At 42.8% G+C, this 17,704-nt stretch overlaps 1 protein-coding gene across 10 annotated transcripts in view; it reads right to left on the bottom strand.

The window, feature by feature from the left end:
- CNOT1 (CCR4-NOT transcription complex subunit 1) overlaps window positions 1-17,704 on the bottom strand; it is a 102,494-nt gene that overhangs the window by 10,466 nt on the left and 74,324 nt on the right. For 5 of the 10 annotated variants that reach the window (XM_006271708.4, XM_006271706.4, XM_014597039.3 and 2 more), the window contains 13 exons: window positions 15,814-15,954; window positions 15,625-15,729; window positions 14,802-14,921; window positions 13,981-14,172; window positions 10,521-10,663; window positions 9,841-9,949; window positions 9,577-9,746; window positions 8,363-8,615; window positions 4,355-4,603; window positions 3,622-3,785; window positions 3,249-3,366; window positions 2,613-2,714; window positions 1,006-1,179 (listed from right to left, as the gene is read on the bottom strand). In XM_006271708.4, the coding sequence (XP_006271770.2) occupies window positions 1,006-1,179; window positions 2,613-2,714; window positions 3,249-3,366; window positions 3,622-3,785; window positions 4,355-4,603; window positions 8,363-8,615; window positions 9,577-9,746; window positions 9,841-9,949; window positions 10,521-10,663; window positions 13,981-14,172; window positions 14,802-14,921; window positions 15,625-15,729; window positions 15,814-15,954 (2,040 nt within the window). The remainder of the gene's footprint in view (window positions 1-1,005; window positions 1,180-2,612; window positions 2,715-3,248; window positions 3,367-3,621; window positions 3,786-4,354; window positions 4,604-8,362; window positions 8,616-9,576; window positions 9,747-9,840; window positions 9,950-10,520; window positions 10,664-13,980; window positions 14,173-14,801; window positions 14,922-15,624; window positions 15,730-15,813; window positions 15,955-17,704) is intronic. The other 5 variants (XM_006271709.4, XM_006271707.4, XM_019497249.2 and 2 more) reach the window with 2 other exon arrangements.

Genomic DNA, 17,704 nt, shown 5'->3' on the forward strand with positions numbered 1-17,704 from the left:
CCTGGCCGGCCTCCTCCTGTCCTCAGTAACATGTGGGAAGCCAGCATGGGGGGGGGCCTCAGCAGGCAGGGTCCTGGTGTGACCTCTGCGGGGCGAGGCGGCAGGAGCCGGTGTCTGCCAGACCCCGCGCTCTGGGCTCGCAGTGCTGAGGCCACCAGGACTGCGTGTGTGGGCAGCTGGGCACCACATTGAGCAGGGCCATACGGGCGGGCAGGCAAGGAGCTGCAGTACAGCAGCCGCCTCACTCCAGCCTCCCTCAGGCAGCGCCAGCTCGTGGGATGGAGATGTGGAGCTATTTATTTCTCCCCTTCAGTCTCTGGGCAGTAGCTGGCTGGATGCAGAATGGGTACCTCCTGCCCCTGCCCACCAGCAGCTACCATGAACTTTGTAGTAGCAGGCAGGTGCAGTAGGACTACACAGGCAGGGTCTCTCTGGCCCAGGACAGAGGGTGTTAGAATATGGCTCGCCGGCCCACTGGGTGATAAAAAGTTCATGATCCGCCCCCACATTCAGAAAGGTTGGACACCCCTGGGTTACACACAGAGACTGCAGAATCTCCATCCTTGGAAGTTTTTAAGACCCAGGTAAACAAAGCCTTGGCTGGGATGATGAAGTTGGGGATGGCCCTGCTTTGAGCAGGGGGGTGGAGTAGATGACCTCCTGAGGTCTCTTCCAACCTTAAATTTTCTATGATTCTAAGAACTGCATTCCTGCTTGGACACTGCCTAGTCCTAGCCCATTTTGAATGGTAAATTCCAACTGAAACCAAGATAAATAAAGCTACTTTAACCAATATTCCAGTTAAGGATGTAAAGCTTTAGATGTTCTGAATTTCTAAGAACTTTCAGATTTACAAGAAATAAGGTATTACAGTGTGTTTTTTTTGTTTTAAAGAGGTAGTTCAAGGTTTCAGCCCTTCCTGAATTATGCAGTAAAAGAGTATGTGCATCCAAAGTTTTGCATTTCTTAAGCTTTGTGTTATGTTGTTTGGGATTAAAGCACTACCTTAAGGTTAGGAGTGAAAGGATCTGGAAGTCTCATGTTACGTGGGAAGGCACTCAAAATCAGATTCCTCAGCTGGATACAGTTGGGTGGGATCACATCACAGAACCCATAGTGGTAATCACAAAGGAATTCTGGGAAATCATGCAGTAGGACCAGCAATACACGCAGAGTGCCCTACGAAAGAAAAAAGAGAATCTTGCTCGTAATATTAGCAGCACCTTTTGAGCTTCCGACTCAAATGTCCTCAGAGTCAGAAATGCAAAGCATTGGAACAGACCCCCTCTCTTTTCAGTATATGTCAGGCAACTAAAATTAAAAGGAAGAATGAGTTTGGTAAGAAACTTTCTATTATACCAATCCACTCCAAAGAGCCTTACAGTCAAAAAAAAAGTTCAATTCCCTTCCTTACTCCCCCCCAACCAAATCTTACCAGAGGTTGTAATCAATATCACAAGCACTAGATCTGTTCAATACTAATCGGTCCAAAGACCAAATTACCATATTTACTTGAATATAAAATAACATCCCAATAAGATTCCAGATATGGAAAATTTATAAGTTTATTTTTCAGGTATAGAATCAAATTATTGGAGATTTGCCTTGAATTTGTCCCGCTGCCATTGCTACAGTAGGGAAAATAAATCCGGGGGGGGGGGTGTTGTGTTGTCAAGTGGCACCCCTGCCCTCCAGCTTCTTCGCCTTGCAGCCCCTTCCACATAGCACAGGGGCAAATCTGAAAACAATGACTTGGCTTTGGACTAATAAGCAAACAGCTCAGCACTTCTTGGTTTGTGTGTGTACTCCAGACCCCTAACATCACCCCAAAAAGGAACCGTGGGCTAATTAGCTCCCCATTCATGGCTGGAACCAGGTGTCCTTGTCAATTCCTGGGATCTTTGAAAAATTTATATGCAGATGAGGCACAGGGCAACCTGACGATGGGTTCTACCTCACGATGGGCAAGGCAATACTAATCATGCGAGACGCAGAGGGCAACAGAAGGATTCTGGGTCAACACTTTGGGGCCCCATTTGGTAATGTTTGCCAGACATTTAAAGCGGGTGAAGCAACAGGCATCACTGGAAATGGGAAATAAAAGAACTCAGTTGTGGAAATGAAAAGCAAGTCAAAATGTATGCAACATAGTGACTTGAAAAAAAGAGTGGGTCCTGAGGACTAAGCACAATGGATATCAGTACATATCTTATTTAGATCAGCTGCATTAGCCTATCGTTATGGTAGGTTCCCATCAGCATGTTTGCTCAATGTGGGCCATGTGTTTTATAGTCTGTGTTGGATGAATTTAAGCAACTTCGTAGTTGGTTTCCATTACTGAGCACATGGTGCTTTTGCCAGCAGTTCAAAGATAAACAACATATTTTGATGAGGTTTCCTTGTATGTGAATGTAAGATGAGGTTTCTTCCCCATGCTGATTGGGGAAAAAAAAAATCTTATATTCAAATAAATATGGTATAATCAAACTAACATGCACAAATGTAGACATGGTAAATAAAGAAGCACTGAATTGTATTGTGCTCCTAAATCAGTTTTCCACTCCATTCAATCTTACGCCTTACAGATAAGGAAATCTTTCTATATTATTTACCTTGTAGAGAATTTGCATAGGTTTGGTGAGTTCCACATTTCTAAGAAAAGGAGCCAAGTACTTGAAGAGATCAATCAACAACTGGGCGTACATAGGCCAACCCTGACACAGGAGAAAAGACAGTATGAGTAACGTATAAATAAAAAGTAATTACAACTGTAATATTACAGTTCAGTACTTTTATTTTGCCCCCCTCTAAGTCTAGTCCTCATTTAAATACAAAACTAAACAAAAGTTTAATCAATGACTACAATATGGCTCCATTTCCCAAGGGCCTGAAGGTGACCTAGAGCATGAACAGCCCTTCTTTTATCTTTTGTACAGTACCAAGCATACATGCTGTGTTTGTTGATTATTCTTCATGATATTCACCACAGTCCCCTCTTTGATGCTGCTAAAAGTGTATAATAAACTTATACACAGCCAAATCCTTATTTGCTTAAAAGCCCTTGTTAACCAAATCTTGACAGCTTATTGAAATTTTCATGCAACTACATTACTGTGAGTACAGAAGATTATACAGACACAATAGCCATGCTACCAGTGCCCTTGGAAGAGATGTGATACAGCATCAAGCCAGTTAAGCACTCCCTTGTGTGCGAGCTTTGTAGTGTACAGAAGAAAGTGCAGCCCCACCTTCTGCTGTGGTGTATGTGCCAGCATTCTTGCAATAAATATCCGATGAGAGATCAGTTCCAGCCAGGCATAAACAAAACCTGGAGCTTTTGTAGGCCTCAGGATATGAAATGTGTTACTGAAAGAAAAGTTAGAGCTGGTTAAAAGTGCACAGCTGTACGGCTGTTTTTCATAATGGTGAGGGAGAATTTAGAGTCCAAATAATAAAACATTTTAGCATTCCAGTTTTACTAATAATCTTTAGTACCAAAGAAAGTATCCACAGAGCAACACAGAAAGTTGCCACTACAGGACTGTCACAGAACTTTTAAAGATAAACTTTCTGATAGGATCAAGACTAAGTACTAGAACCAATCTATTCAGAGCTACGTACCAAAAAGCTGTGAGGGTCTGAAAGTTGATAGTCTCCAGTACATGCTCAGGAGCATTTAATTCTAACAGCAACATAATGAAAATGCGGTGGTAAGGAAGCTGCTGAAACTCACTCTGGCGAACTTCATGGTCCTGAAGGAGAACTCCCACCACTATACCAAGAACCTAAAGGAAAAAATAAATGAATATGCTTTAAATGCACAGAAAAAAAACATTTCACTACAGTCAATGCCTACATCCAACTTCAAAAAGGACTAATGCAAGAAATCAGTAACTAACAGAGAGCTGGAAACCATTTGGGTAACTGGACTGCAGCACACTTATTTCCACTTAGTTTAGGCAAGGTTTACACGTAAGCCTCATGTAACAAACTCTCAATCAATTAGTGTTGGGCTCCCAGGGAATTTGTTATTTTTTACTTTGGGTTACAGTTATGTATTTTTTGCACTTGAGTTACCTTGTGTTCATTTTAAGAATCTGACAGCATTGTTTTTTCTACTCCAAAGGGAAGTGGAAGGAAATATTTTTGCAATTTCATCATGAAACCTCTGTGTAATGCAGAGAAAATTATGCAACAGCCTACAATTCTACACATGCTCTAAAGTGATGTGAAGATTTAAATGCCTCATCTCCAACATTCTGTCCTTAATCCAAGTTAAAACTTTTCAGTTCATGAAGGGAAATATCCCAGTTTCTTTATGTTACAAGCACCCTAATGGAAATGGACCTCTCACCTTATTCAACAGGTTGATCTTTGTGACTGTGTTGGTAGCCTCCCCAGAGTGCTTCACCAGCAGTGCAATAAGCCGCACAAAGGCATCCAGGTTGTGGTAGCACTTGGCTCTGATCATGGTGGGGTTGGCAGCAGGATTGTGCTGCTGCTCAGCTTGAGCACGGTAGCTGATTTCAACACACATTTCAGTGCAAAGGCGAAAGAAGCGAGTGATCAGGTCATCCGTTTTCAGGATTCCTTGCTGGTGCATCTATTATGGAGATACAAAAAAAATACAAAACAAAAACGCTCAGAACTAGAGAATGTACACTTAAAATGCATACTTTTAGAGCAGTATTACAACTTGTTTGCTCTTCAGAATAACTAAGTAATGTTTTGTGATGTCTCCATGTGTCGTGGTATGGCATGGTTTGGCTTAATTAACTTTCACCTCTCCCCCACATGGAACAGGTAGCAATTAGCACCTCTACCCTGAAGGCAACAATCACTGGTAGCAGCTAATGAGTAATGGTCTCCTACATAATTTTATCAGTGGCATCTGCTCCTAAGCCTTGTGATCTTCCTCCTTTTCAACCACCACCAGAGCTGATGAAGCACACTTTAGTAGCCCTGGACCAGTATCCTCTCTCTGAGCCAGAGAGGAGTATAGGCAATGGGTGGAAGTTATTAGTGGCGATAGCGTTTGTCTGGCAAGACATCTGACTACAACAAGTGGTGCTGTACCTTATTTTCTACTAGTGCAATGCAGTATACAAATGCAATTTTTCCAGGAGAATACAAACAGACAAATGGCATGGGTCTTTAGCAACCACTACTATCCTACATCCCTTTTGGTTGGTTACTACAAGTTTAAAAGACTTAAGCCAGGGAAGTCAAACTCAGCTGACCCTGGGCCTGGCCCAAACACCCATGGCCTAATCCAATGCACACAGCGCCCACACCGTGACCTGCACCATCCCTTCCACGTGGTCCTGGACTGCACTGCATGCATTGCCTGCTCCAGCTGATCTAGCAGCTGCATTACCAGCTAGAACTAGCTGAAGCAGGTATACTATATGTGGCACCCATCCCAAACCAGCTGACACTGGCATCACATGCAGCACAGGACCTAGGGCAGACTACATGCTTTGTCCAGGTGGTCAGAATCAGGGGAACCACTGGCAGCCAGATGACAGGGCTCCACGGGCCACACCTCTGATACCCCTGACTTAATTAAGCTGTTCACTTGTGTATGCAGTGATGGACACCATCCAAGAGGTATAAAATTGGAGTCACCTTTTGAAGGGTTAACTAGAACTTGAAGCAGAAATCCTATTTCAGAAGTTCTACTACAAAGGGCAATAAACTACATAATGTTAAACTTTCAAGGGGAGGCTTCTAGAATTTCTGAAGTACTTTCTGGAAAAGGCAGGCACATGCCTGCCTTCTACATTACCCATCATCTCTCATTCCTAAGTAGTACTGGAGACAAGATCATGGCATTTAAATGAAAGTAGTCAAACATACTGCTCTGAATAATAGCAAAGCCCTATCCCAATTGTTCTGTTAACAGAAACTCATGTAGCCTGTGAGGAAAAAAAAAGTTATAACACTACAGCAAAACATATTAAAACACATCTTTTTGTTGCTATTTCAAACCTTTCCAATTGAATGTGAAATACCTAGCAAACCTGTGAAGGTCAAGAAAAGAGGACAAATAGTGCAAAATTTCAAAAGCCTATCATTTACAGAAATGGAGATGGAAATGATACAATTCATGCAAAGTAGGAATGAATGAGGGGTAAAGTAGTATTGTTAAGAACATCCATTAGATTAAAAGACGATAAAGGAGATATTGTAGGGGACTATACAGAACAAGGTGTTTATGACCAAGCAGCACAGTTAGATGAGGAAGAGGAATGCAAAAGCCATCTCCAAAGAGCATCAATACACAGTATACTGAACTAGCTAAAGTCACAAGGCATTGTGCCTATACAGTTCACAGCAGTTATTCACGGGCTAACATTACACAGAGGGTTGCCTACCTCAAGAAAGCAAATGTTCTGGGGCAGGGAAGGAGTTTTAAGCTGAAAATAAGTTGGGAGGGTATGCAGGGTGCTACCTGCCATATTTTTCCCAGCATGCCCACTTCTCTAGTCTACTGCCATATACAACATTAGGCAAAAGGAGAAATGGGTATTGCCTAGTGCCTAATTTGTCAAAGATTAAAAATTCTAGCTGTGTTAGATCAGCAGGAAATCAGCTGCCTGGCCAGCAACTAGGGAAGAGAAGAGGCTGTACTTCCTGGGGACAATAAAAACAAAGGCTGATTACAAACGAACCTGGCTCTGCAGCCTCTGCAGACTGGGTGCTTCAGTGGGGCTTTTTGACACTTTTAGCCAAACCTGATTCAATCAGCTATTAGATAAAAGCACCAAAAAAGCCCTACTTAAGCACCCAATTTATACAGACACTGGGCAAGCCAGGTCCAACTAGCGCACTGCCTGTTCCAAGCACGTGCTGAGCTTGGCGCGGGAGCACGCAAAATTTAAAGTAAAGCACCAAAAACAGAGTTGACTCTTCAAGACAGTGAAGATGAGACCATTTGAGCTCCATTTCCAACAGCATCCCACATGCAGCAGAAAGCAGAAGGAAGTTGATTGTATTTGACAGAAAAGCCCTCAGGAAAGAGCAGCAAAGCACGATACTATCAATCAGATTGTCTCATACAAGGCAAAAAACATCTAATCAATTGTTCTATCCCTGTCACAGTTCACAGCTATGCCAGCTATAAAAAGAACAGCTGATGCAATAGACTGGGAGACCATCTGGTGTCTGTCCATCACCAGGAAATACCTAACCAGTAAAACCAGGACCATGAGCTACAACTTGGCTTGAAGCCAGAATGAAGACATTCCAGGAAAACAGAGGTCTGGCAATATGTCAGCTGTGACCTACTCGTCCCTCTAAAGTGAAAAGTTAGAAACCACATTATGCCCTCAAAAGAGAGTAAGTAGAGATCTTGGGTTAGAGCTGAAACAAAGATGGATAAAAGTAGCCATCAGTTCCCATCTGGACTCCATTCAGCTTGTCCTGGATAAGGGACCTCCACTTCTGGGGGACAACTTCACAGGGCCAGCTTCCTATCAGTTTGTAGCTAGCTAAAATTTTAGGTAGAACACTTGCAGTCTTTCTGCATAGTTTGACTTTTTACACTGTAAGGTAGTCAAATTGACATTATGTACAACTATAGCTAGATAAAAGTAAGATAATTCCACTTTAGTAGGAGTCTTGCTACCACATCACTTTACAGCATATTAAGTAGACTAGATGTACTTGTCACACTATTCGAAGAAATTAGACATACTGGGCTACTTATTTTTGACACTTCCCTTTTCTGCAAAGCCTATCCCAGTCTCACCCAAGTGGGTATTCAACTCTTAATTGTGTGCATTACAGCAGAATCCAAAGGAAATGGTATTTTTGGTGCTGACTAAATTTAAAAAGCCACCTTAACCCATAGAATGATAGCTTCTCCCAAAAAGTAAAATGTTTCAAAACTGAAAAGTTAATTTCCTCCCCATGTAGTACAAAGTAATAAAGATGCACTTTTATACTCAGAGATTGGTTTCTCTAGACTGCTTGTTGCAGATGCTCTGCTGAATGTGAAGGGGAAAAGGAGCAACCATTTTGTCAAATTTCATTACAGACTCTTGTCAGAGATACTCCAAAAAAGTTTGTCAACAGATTCTACCCCTGCCAGATTTACCAACTAGAATCATAACCTACACTGACAGCTTGTTCCCGTGGTAACTGAACTGGGACATCTCTAGAAAATCATTTGCAGCAAGTGAAGTTTCATTATAATCAGTGATGAAAAAGAAACAGAAGCCATAGCACATGAGTTAGTTAGAATTTTGACAGATGGCTATCATACTCATAAAAGACTTCAAAGGATTTCTAACACTGATACATAATACTACTATAAAATGGAGGGCATCACACCCTACTTATGTTGAATAAAAAGCACCTTTCTTTCCAAAAGCTCTACCTGTCCAACAAACGCAGAGAAAGCTTTGGTACTGTCACGGCCAGCTGCAGCTGAATGGTAGAGATTCACCCATTCCCTCAGTAGATACTCCGCCTTCTCCCTCAGGCCTGGTGGATCATCATACTCAGAGGCTTGGGAAATTCCAGAATGCATCATAAAATTAGGCCCTCCATGGGCACGGTCAATCATTGCTTCATAGTTGGATCGAACCACTTCCATCAACTGGGGTAATCTAATTCAATAGACCAGAGCAGCAATTAGTCCCTTTTCTTCTGAAATGGTACATAAAATTGTAACTTACTCACTGGATAATCCAAAGCATACAATCCAAATTGATCTGCATGCTATACTCTGGTAGTCTGGGCTGCAATACAGCGGTCTTGAAGGAACTCTGTACAGTTAAATTACAGGATAATCAAAACTAGCAGCCATCTGTATGGAGAGACTACCATCGTGAACTCCAAAATTTCAAATCCAATCCCCAAACTTGAGCATTCTGAGGAGGCATCAGAAGTACCAAAGGAACTTCATTTACTATGGAATAGTAGGGTTGGGAGAAAGGAGAAACAGCTATGAGATGACAGATGAAAAGAAGTCACTGCCTTGTACACGGCTTATGCAGGACAGTAATCTGGACTGAAAGAAAGCACATTTATTTAAAACCTGAGTAAGCCACTGGTAGATGCCGGTTCTACATAGTGTGCAACAGAAAGGGTTTGTCTAAATTAGCTAAAAACTTTAATTAATTAGTGTTGTCTAACCCTAATTTACTCAAACTATTCTTTGAATTATCTAGATGCATTTACAATAGGTGAGAAAGTGCAATACTGACCAAGTTAGATCAGGTGAAAATAACCTTCTTGATATTCTGGGATTGCACGGTGATGTACAGAGAGCTTTTTCTCCCCACAAAAAATATTCAATTCCAAGCCATGTTGCAATTTCCCCAAACGCATCCACATTTTATGCAGATATTACATAAAGAAGAATTTGGGGGACTGGCAACTACATCAGAGTGCTCTCAAGACACAGGGAACAGATGACTACAATACTGGGAAGCCCTGACAGAAGATATTTAAGCAATTGAAAAACCTACAGAAAGAATCCTAAATCTCTCACAATTTTAAAGCAAATCACTACTGAGCAGAGCATACTAGAAAAAGAAAAGCACTGTACATTATCTCATATCTCACCCTTCTGGGGCATTTCCTCTGGAGTGGGCATTAATCCTCATCAGCGTCTCAATTGTGTGGAACAAATCCGCCTCGGTTACATGAGCTACACTCCTCTCATCCACCAACAGGATCTTCACCAGTTGCATGGCAAATGCCACTGCCATGTAGTTCAAGCCATTCTCCATCGACTGTTAACATTAAAAATGCAGCCAAGATTACAAGGTTTAGGCATAAATTCTTTGATGAACTGATTATATGGTCTCTTCTAAGGCAAGCTCTTACCTGTGCTAAATGAAGGTCATACTGCTGCATGTTAACAAGGTGATTGCGGATTAGCAGCTCTACAGCTTCTACATTGTATTTATACTCATCCCGGCATTCAATCAGGCATCTAAGGAAAATTAGACATTTTCATACTATTTTAATACAGCAGCATTTTTATGAGGATTCTGCCAATTCAATAATTGACATTAAAATGCGTTACTTATGTCTCAAAAATGTATTCTCCCATGTTCTCCAAGTGCATGGGCTCAACTCAATCAATGGTACAACACAGCAGTTGTAACTTTTCACAATTCACCAGAACAACTCTCCTAGTCTCTCTTTAAAAAAAAAAGTACAAGACCAACTGAAGATACAAATCTGTCCACTTAAGGCATTAAGTCAGTCTACATTATGAACATTATAATTAGATTGGGGTAAGATTCAGGGGACTTGGATTGAATTCTCTATAAAAAGGTGACAATTTCATACATCTGAGGTATATTTAATGTTTTACTTCAAAAAGGCTTCCTATGAAATTTTAGGGCAATATTAGACCAGATAAACTAAGTTTACACATAACCTGCAATTATTTCTAGTTTGTCTTTTGTAGGTCAAGAGTTCTGAATCACAAGGTAACTCATGACCCAGGTCAATTAAAGTGTCTCAACACCTTGGCTCCATACCCTCTTATTACTGACCTGGTAATCTGTTTATTACACCACGGGGACCCATAGGCACGGCCATCCTGCAAAGCTTTCAGTACAAGCAGATGACATTCACGGTAGCGGAGCAGTAGGTCAGCATCAGCACCACTGGTGGCATCCAATAAGCCCTCAACAGCCTAGAAGACAGGCAAATGGTTAGCAGGAAGGAAAACCTAGTTCTCTATTGAAGTACCTGCAAGTAAAAGAATGTCAAGCCCCTATCCATAGGCACATGTTTAAACACCCAAGACAGTGACAACCACAACAAAACAAAACCAGTCTATTCATAGCGTTTCCCTGAGATCTCTCATTGTAACGCAAGTAACTGCTCATTGTTCACAAAGGATGAAGTTTCCTGCAGGTCTCAACCTGTTTAACTGGCTTTAGAAGCACAGTGAACAATTTAAAGACTTGTATTTGAGACTGTAGCATCTTCTTTTCAAGCCAGGTTCTAGAGTTCAGTTGTGTGCCTGGTTTGGACAAGGATACAGATGAAGATGGGAGTGACCAACCTGGCCAGAAAAGAAGAAAATGCTTGTTGATGGAAGGAAATATCCAGACACTGTATAGGCTGGGAAAACTGGTCAGCTTATGTCAAAGCCCAATAAGTTTAGGGTAGCTAAACCAGATCTAAAGCTTCACCTTGCATTTAGATGAGGAATGTAGTCAACTTGCAGCTCAGTTTCATTGGTCAAGTTACAGCTAGGTTCCTGTCAAGTCCTAAGGTCTGGACAGACATCACATCTGAAGTGCTTCAAAAGCTTTTGAAGCACTTCAAAATGGCAAATAGATACACATGCCCTTTGAAGCACTTATTATGGCTGTCTGCTTTATAAAGCCCGACAAGGGATGTAATCTTGGTTCCCCAGCACCCCAGTGCTCTGAATTCCTGCAATCCCCCCCCGAAAAGGGAAAAACATGATGGACAATCAATGAGTGATCTCCAGGGATCTGGGTTTTCTGTTTCCCACAGAAAAATGGAGAAAACCAGATTTCTCATTTTAATTAGAGAAAAACACGGATTTCCCCCTTTAGCAGGGAAACCCGCGGATTTCCCCCTTTTGTAAAGAGCTCTGCCGGCTGGTTGAGTTCCAGCCTGCAAATGCTGTTTACAAAATGGGGGAGCCGAAAGCCCCAGCCCTGCCCAGAGGGGGAGGGAGAGGGGGAGAGGGCAGCACCTGATGCAATCACTTACCAAAGGCTGCCACAGGAGGAGGAGGTTTAGTCTTCTTTGTTCTTGAAGGTAAGTGGGGCTTGGAGCTTAGGGAGCGAGGATGTGTTGGGGGAACACATGGAGTGCCTGCTACTGTATGCCAGCACCACTGAACTGCCGCTGCCGTGCCCTCATGCTGCTTACCCAGAGCAGAGCCAGGGGGGTGAGGACAGTGGTGCCCCTCTGAGAACTGCATATGGCAGGCTTGGGGGGGGGGGGGGTACGGCTCACACACTGGCTGCCACCACACCTCGTGTCCTGTGCGGCTTTCCCGCTGCCAGCCGTAGGCAAGTGGCACAAGGTGTGGCGGTGGTAGCGCAGTAGAGGCAGTGGCTGCCGCGTGAGCTTCCCCCCCACCCCAGCCAGGCAGCATGTATGGTCCACGGAGGGATACCAGTGTGTGTCGTCCGTCTCCCCCCTGGGAGCAAGCACAGAGATGCACTCCTCCCCCATTCTCAACCTGCCCCCCCCAACCCCTTCCTTTCCCCTTGTTCCCCCACACACACTCACCTACCTGCTTGGGGGGGGGGGGGGGGGGGAGGGAGGAGAAGAGAGAGAGAGTGTGTGTGCCTGTGCAGGGCTGGAGGGCTGTTGTGGTGGGAGTATTGGGCACTAGCAGTGCTTTCATTTTTATCACGGATTTTGAATTTTTTTTTATCAGAGAATTTGCAATTTTTTTAATCAAGGAAAACCATGATCCCTGGTGATCTCTCTTGTGCTCAGATGTCTTCGAGGCTGAGAAGCAGGAATCCCTGTGTGCCTCTCCACCTCTGCCTCCAGTCTCCCCGAGCACACTCCTACTCCCTTCCCACTCTCAACTGGGGTGATCAAACAGAGGTACATACACTACGTTCTAGAGCGCAAAAATCCTTACGTGTCTCTTCATGTCTAGTCTCGTGATTCTGGCTGGAAGGTGGTCTGGGAGACGAGGTGGAACACACAGAAGACTGCTCGTTGACCTTTCTCCCTGCTCTGCCCCTCCCCCGGTGGGGGGCTGAGAGAAAAGCCAAAAGGGCAAACCAACTCCCAGTCACACCCTGTGGCTAGAGTGCACCCTATCACTTGCCACTGCAGTGATTCTGAAGAATACTAGCAGGGAGGGGGCTGCACATCTATACATAGTCTGAACTGCTTTAAATTTTGAATCACTGCAAACTAGAGCTGAATTTGGAATACTTCAAACTTACATCTGTCTGTGGTCCTAGTCAAGACAAAAATACCAGCAAAGGGCATCTCTGCACCATCTACAAAAGTGCAGTAGTTCCCTGAAATACCAGTTTCTACTTTGAAATACATGGTTTGTAGCTTGCAGATTCTTTAAATTACAGAGGATCCCAAAGGCATTTATACCTGGGAATCCTCAGCATTTCTCAATGGTCACAACCCAAAAGTGGTTTGTAAGAACATATGAAAGGGTCGTGAACAAACTTTAAAAATGGATTCTCCTTTGAAGGAGAAAAACATAGGGAACTGTGGCTTTTCCCTAGCAGGCTTGTAGAGTTCCAGCCTGCAAGGGGCTGCTTGGGACCCCCCATACCTGCCCCACACACTCATCCCCTGCCGTACACACTGGGGTAACTAGGGCCTGGGGGTCAGTGGCAGTGGGTCAGGAGTGAGGAACACTGGGTCAGGACTGGCTACTGATGTTTACAAAATGGGTCCTGGTACAAAAAAGGTTGAGAATCACTGGGGTAGAGTACCTTCAGGTGCTCTGCGTCAATTATCCTTAATGTTTATAGAGCTTTCCACCTAGTGCAGATACAGTGCCCCCTAAACAGCTGGCTCCTTTAAACATGACACTGCGCACTATCTTTGCATTAGCCATCTACTGATAAGTCCATTCAAATGCGATCAGCCTCCTTTTTAAAAAGAATCCCGAATAATCTAGAACCACGTTTTAAAGACTGGTTCTTGTACTCATAAGTATGAAAGCATCCCACTCATCTTAATCATCAGTTTCATGGACTGATTTCTCCCAGTTCCTGTGTTCTCAAGAGGGACTCATACAGCTGGACCTTGTTCCCTTTGATAGCGTCAGTGCCAGTAATGTAATGAAGTGAATGTAACCTTCTATTCAGATTTTTGCTTTATTTCTTTACATTTCAAAAGGCAGCAGCCTCCCCAACCAGTATTAACATAATAGTACACCAGACTACGTATTCAATTCTAAATATGCAGCCAAAGCAACAGCGAAATAAACTGAGTTCCATATTTGCAGTAATGCAAGTGAAGCACACTAACCTTCTGTAGCAGTCCAAGAGCAGCAATAGCATCACGGGAGTTACGAGCCACCACTACAGCCTCCAAGAGGCTGCGTAAGGCTTGAGTTTGTGGGTTCATGGTCAGGGTATGTGGAATAGATTGCAGATGCTGTTCCAGTTCTGTCATACATTTATCGTAGATCTGTGCTACATCATCAGTAGCCCAGGCCTGCTGTTTAAGAGACAGTGGGTGTTATCTTATGAGACTTGTGCAACAATTAGGTAGAAGCACGGTTAAATAGTAGTGATTAACCTCAACTACCAGTTTGACTGCTACAGAATTTTTAAATGCAGGAAATGGATCACAACGGAATGCTGAAATAAAGAGACTGAACTGGCATTCTGAACTGGGGATTGCATCTGACTGTGCCATAAGACAGTGGTGACAAACGCAAGCTGTATAATTTTAGCAGAGGTGATATGGCTATCCAGGGGCAAATCTCAAGTCTGACAAAAGCCAGCAACCAGAAATTCCAACATTTGTCATCCATGCTGTTCTCAAAATGGATCTGAAATTATGACACTTTTCAATGAGTGGTAACTCAGAATTTTAGCAGACCTATGTAGTTAGATTTTTCTTTGATTCTGGTACAAAAACATGCATCTGTTGTTAGAGAATAGTACAAAATTTCCTTTAATTTGGCTATAAAGGCCACTAACGCATCTCTCAACCATGAGGTGATCCGAGTGCCATGAAAGCCAGATTCCCATTGGTATTCCAGTAAAAGGACAGCATGGAATGCCAACGTTCACAGAAATGGTTCTGGTATTCTGAAGTCAATTTAGTTATAAAATTTGTACCTTCATAGGCTGAGCCAAGAATCCTGTGGGCTGTGTTAAGTCATTGGTAGGTAAGAAGCCAGGGACATTGCGGGCAAACTCTTCATAAACAGCTAGTTGTTTTGGGTCCACACCACCAACCTGTACAATACAAAAAACAAAAAAACAACTGACAAGACTATTACTTGGCAGAGGCAGTGAAGGACAAGAATTGTGTGCAAGTCACACAGAAGCTAGTTCCTAAGATGCTTCTAATTAGCTGACCTGGAAAATGTACATTCAGCTTTACAGGTCAGAAGTAAGAGCTAAATGCAGGACCAGAGGGATCCTGTATTCCACACTTAACAGGCAAGCAGGGAAAATCCCACAGAAGATTGCCTATGTTGCTGCACTTCATGTTTCCAGGGACAGAATTAAAAATGGACCAAAGGAATACTTGATCTGTTGCTTCAGATAAAAGTACTTCATGAGAGAAGGACAGAGGTAATCCCTACGAAGGCCAAGTATTTTTTAAAATGTGATGCACAACAATCTAAGCAAAAATGGCAGAAAAGGTTCCAGTGGCCCTCCTCCAGCATCACTAAAGCAGTAAGCCAAAGCAGCTCTCGAAAGAATGAATGGCATAAAATAGCTTTAAAATGAGTTGTGAGAAAAGGAAAAATTGAATAAATTTGATTTTAAAAAGCAAGATCCTATATGGCTTTAGTTAATCTAGTTAATGGCAATTACATTAGCCACAAGACAGCAAGACAGACATGCACACTCCTCCGCTGAAGGGCAGTTATTCCTTCTCACACTATTAGAAGATCAAAGGAGAACCACATCACCAAAATGTCTTACTCGCCTTCAGTCTTATCTGCTCTGGCATCCGTTCAGCCTGGTAAGTTAACACAACTGGATCACAGTAACGCCGACCCTCTTGTCTGGCATGCTTTCTGAGCTCAAATTCCTGCGAAGTCAGTAAAACAATTGAAGTTCTGACACTGGGTGTCATTAACACTAAAACCTTTAGAACATGCACATCTATACTTACAGTTGCCAGCCTCTTGTCCATTTCAGGGCCTGCCTTTTCCACAGCTGTCTTCTGAATGAAGCAGCATGCTAACTCACAGTTCTCCTGAGCTAACTGTGCAGCTGCCTGCTCCATCATCTCCCTCTGTTGTGGGGATGCTGCCTATTAAAAACCAGGATATTAATGAAGGCTGTACATTTCCACTGTATCCAGTCAGTGAGTCTTACAATCTGAGCTCCTGCCTATACATAAACCCACTACGGAATAGGAATAGTCTTATGAACACCCTTCATACGGTTTACAATAAAAAAAAGTATCAACACCATACAACTTTCTGGAAAGCATGCAAGCTGCCAGTCAAACAATTCCAGTAAGAAATAAATGCCAAGAGGGATCTCCATCCACCTCCAACATATGGGATTAAGAACAAAAATCAATTAGGATTAAGTGGACAAAATAGCAGGTGCCTATGCAGAGGGGGGAAAAGCCTGATTAAGCAGCTGAAAGATAGATGTGGGGTCACAAAATACATAATTTTCCCCACAAGCATGTGAAACAACAGGCTTGGAACCTTCTTCCAAGTTGGTCAGTTGTGCCCATTTTGGGAGAAGCCACCTCTCCATCACTATTAAAACGAGTGTCCTGATAGGAACATTCTAATATTATAAAAGCCCTAGTTTGTCCGTAAACACTTTATTCACACTCTGACTGGTTGTCTGAAACAACCACTCACTGTGCTCCAACTGTGTTCCAGACAGGTAGTGGGCGGAAAAGGCCTAGGTTGGGGTGGGGGAGTGGGCCAGCCCTGCAGCAGTGGCAGGGAAGGTGGGAGGGATCAGGATTGGCCTTGCAGTGGTGGGAGAGAAGGAGGATTGGACACCGGCCTCTGTCTCTGCCTGCCCCCTACCCTGTCATTCATGACGGGCAATTTGCTAGTACAGTATAAAATCAGACCCATTTTCAGGGACTTAGAGCAAAAATTCTCATTGAAATCAATAGAACATGTTAGAGCTCAGTACCTCAGAAAAGTTATCATCAACATGAAAAAAGGTTTAGTGCATAAAGCAACCTTTACTAGAATTTGCATTTTTCTCCCCTGTGAAAATTCTTAAAAATGCAGTAACAGAATGATCTATGCTACATCCAGAGATATAAAACAAAGATTTAACACAAAACATGCACATTCAGACACTGGAACACAAGATTTGTTTTAGTAGCCTATACTACCTCAGCATCTATGTAATTCATTGGGATTTTGTTCCCATGGCAAGATGTGTTCCCCATTTTCAGAACAACTGCACTGCTTCCTCCAAACACTAAAAATGGCATTTTAGTAACCGGGGGCTCAAAGTTGGTTGCAATAAGTGAATTAAGATGAACCTTGAGCAGCCTCCTCACCGTAACTTTCATGCCAATTACATTTACTGGAAAGTTTGCTTGAAATCCAGGCAAATTCTAATTTTAATCCTGTAGCTCTAAGAGTAGACCTCTTGTCTGCTTAAAGATTGTTACAAACAAGGATAGTGCAGAAGAGTTGGAGAGGACTTCCGCAAAAAAAAGGAAAAATTTTTTTTGGATGCCCCAATTTCAGAAAACTGTGCTAATGCAAAGTTTCAGATAAGATTATTTCTTATCTAAGACATTGCCACAGATGGAGTTTTCCAGATTATGCTATTTTACTAACTAGAGTTTTAGCTATGACAAGTCTCCCAAAAAGAGAACTGCCAGCATCTGTAGACAAAAATGTTACATCCATTTTAAGAAAAAAATCTGGAGATATCCAGTTTTATGTGGCTAAAAGATTTTAGCAACTGCTGATCTTGCTTCCAGCAAGCTGGACCATATCAAGAACAAAGAGTAACACTTACTGGCAAGCTAAGTCTCGCTACACGTTGAAGTGCTGATTTCGTGC

This window comes from Alligator mississippiensis, chromosome 10 (genome assembly GCF_030867095.1).
Source record: "Alligator mississippiensis isolate rAllMis1 chromosome 10, rAllMis1, whole genome shotgun sequence".
NCBI lineage: Eukaryota > Metazoa > Chordata > Crocodylia > Alligatoridae > Alligator > Alligator mississippiensis.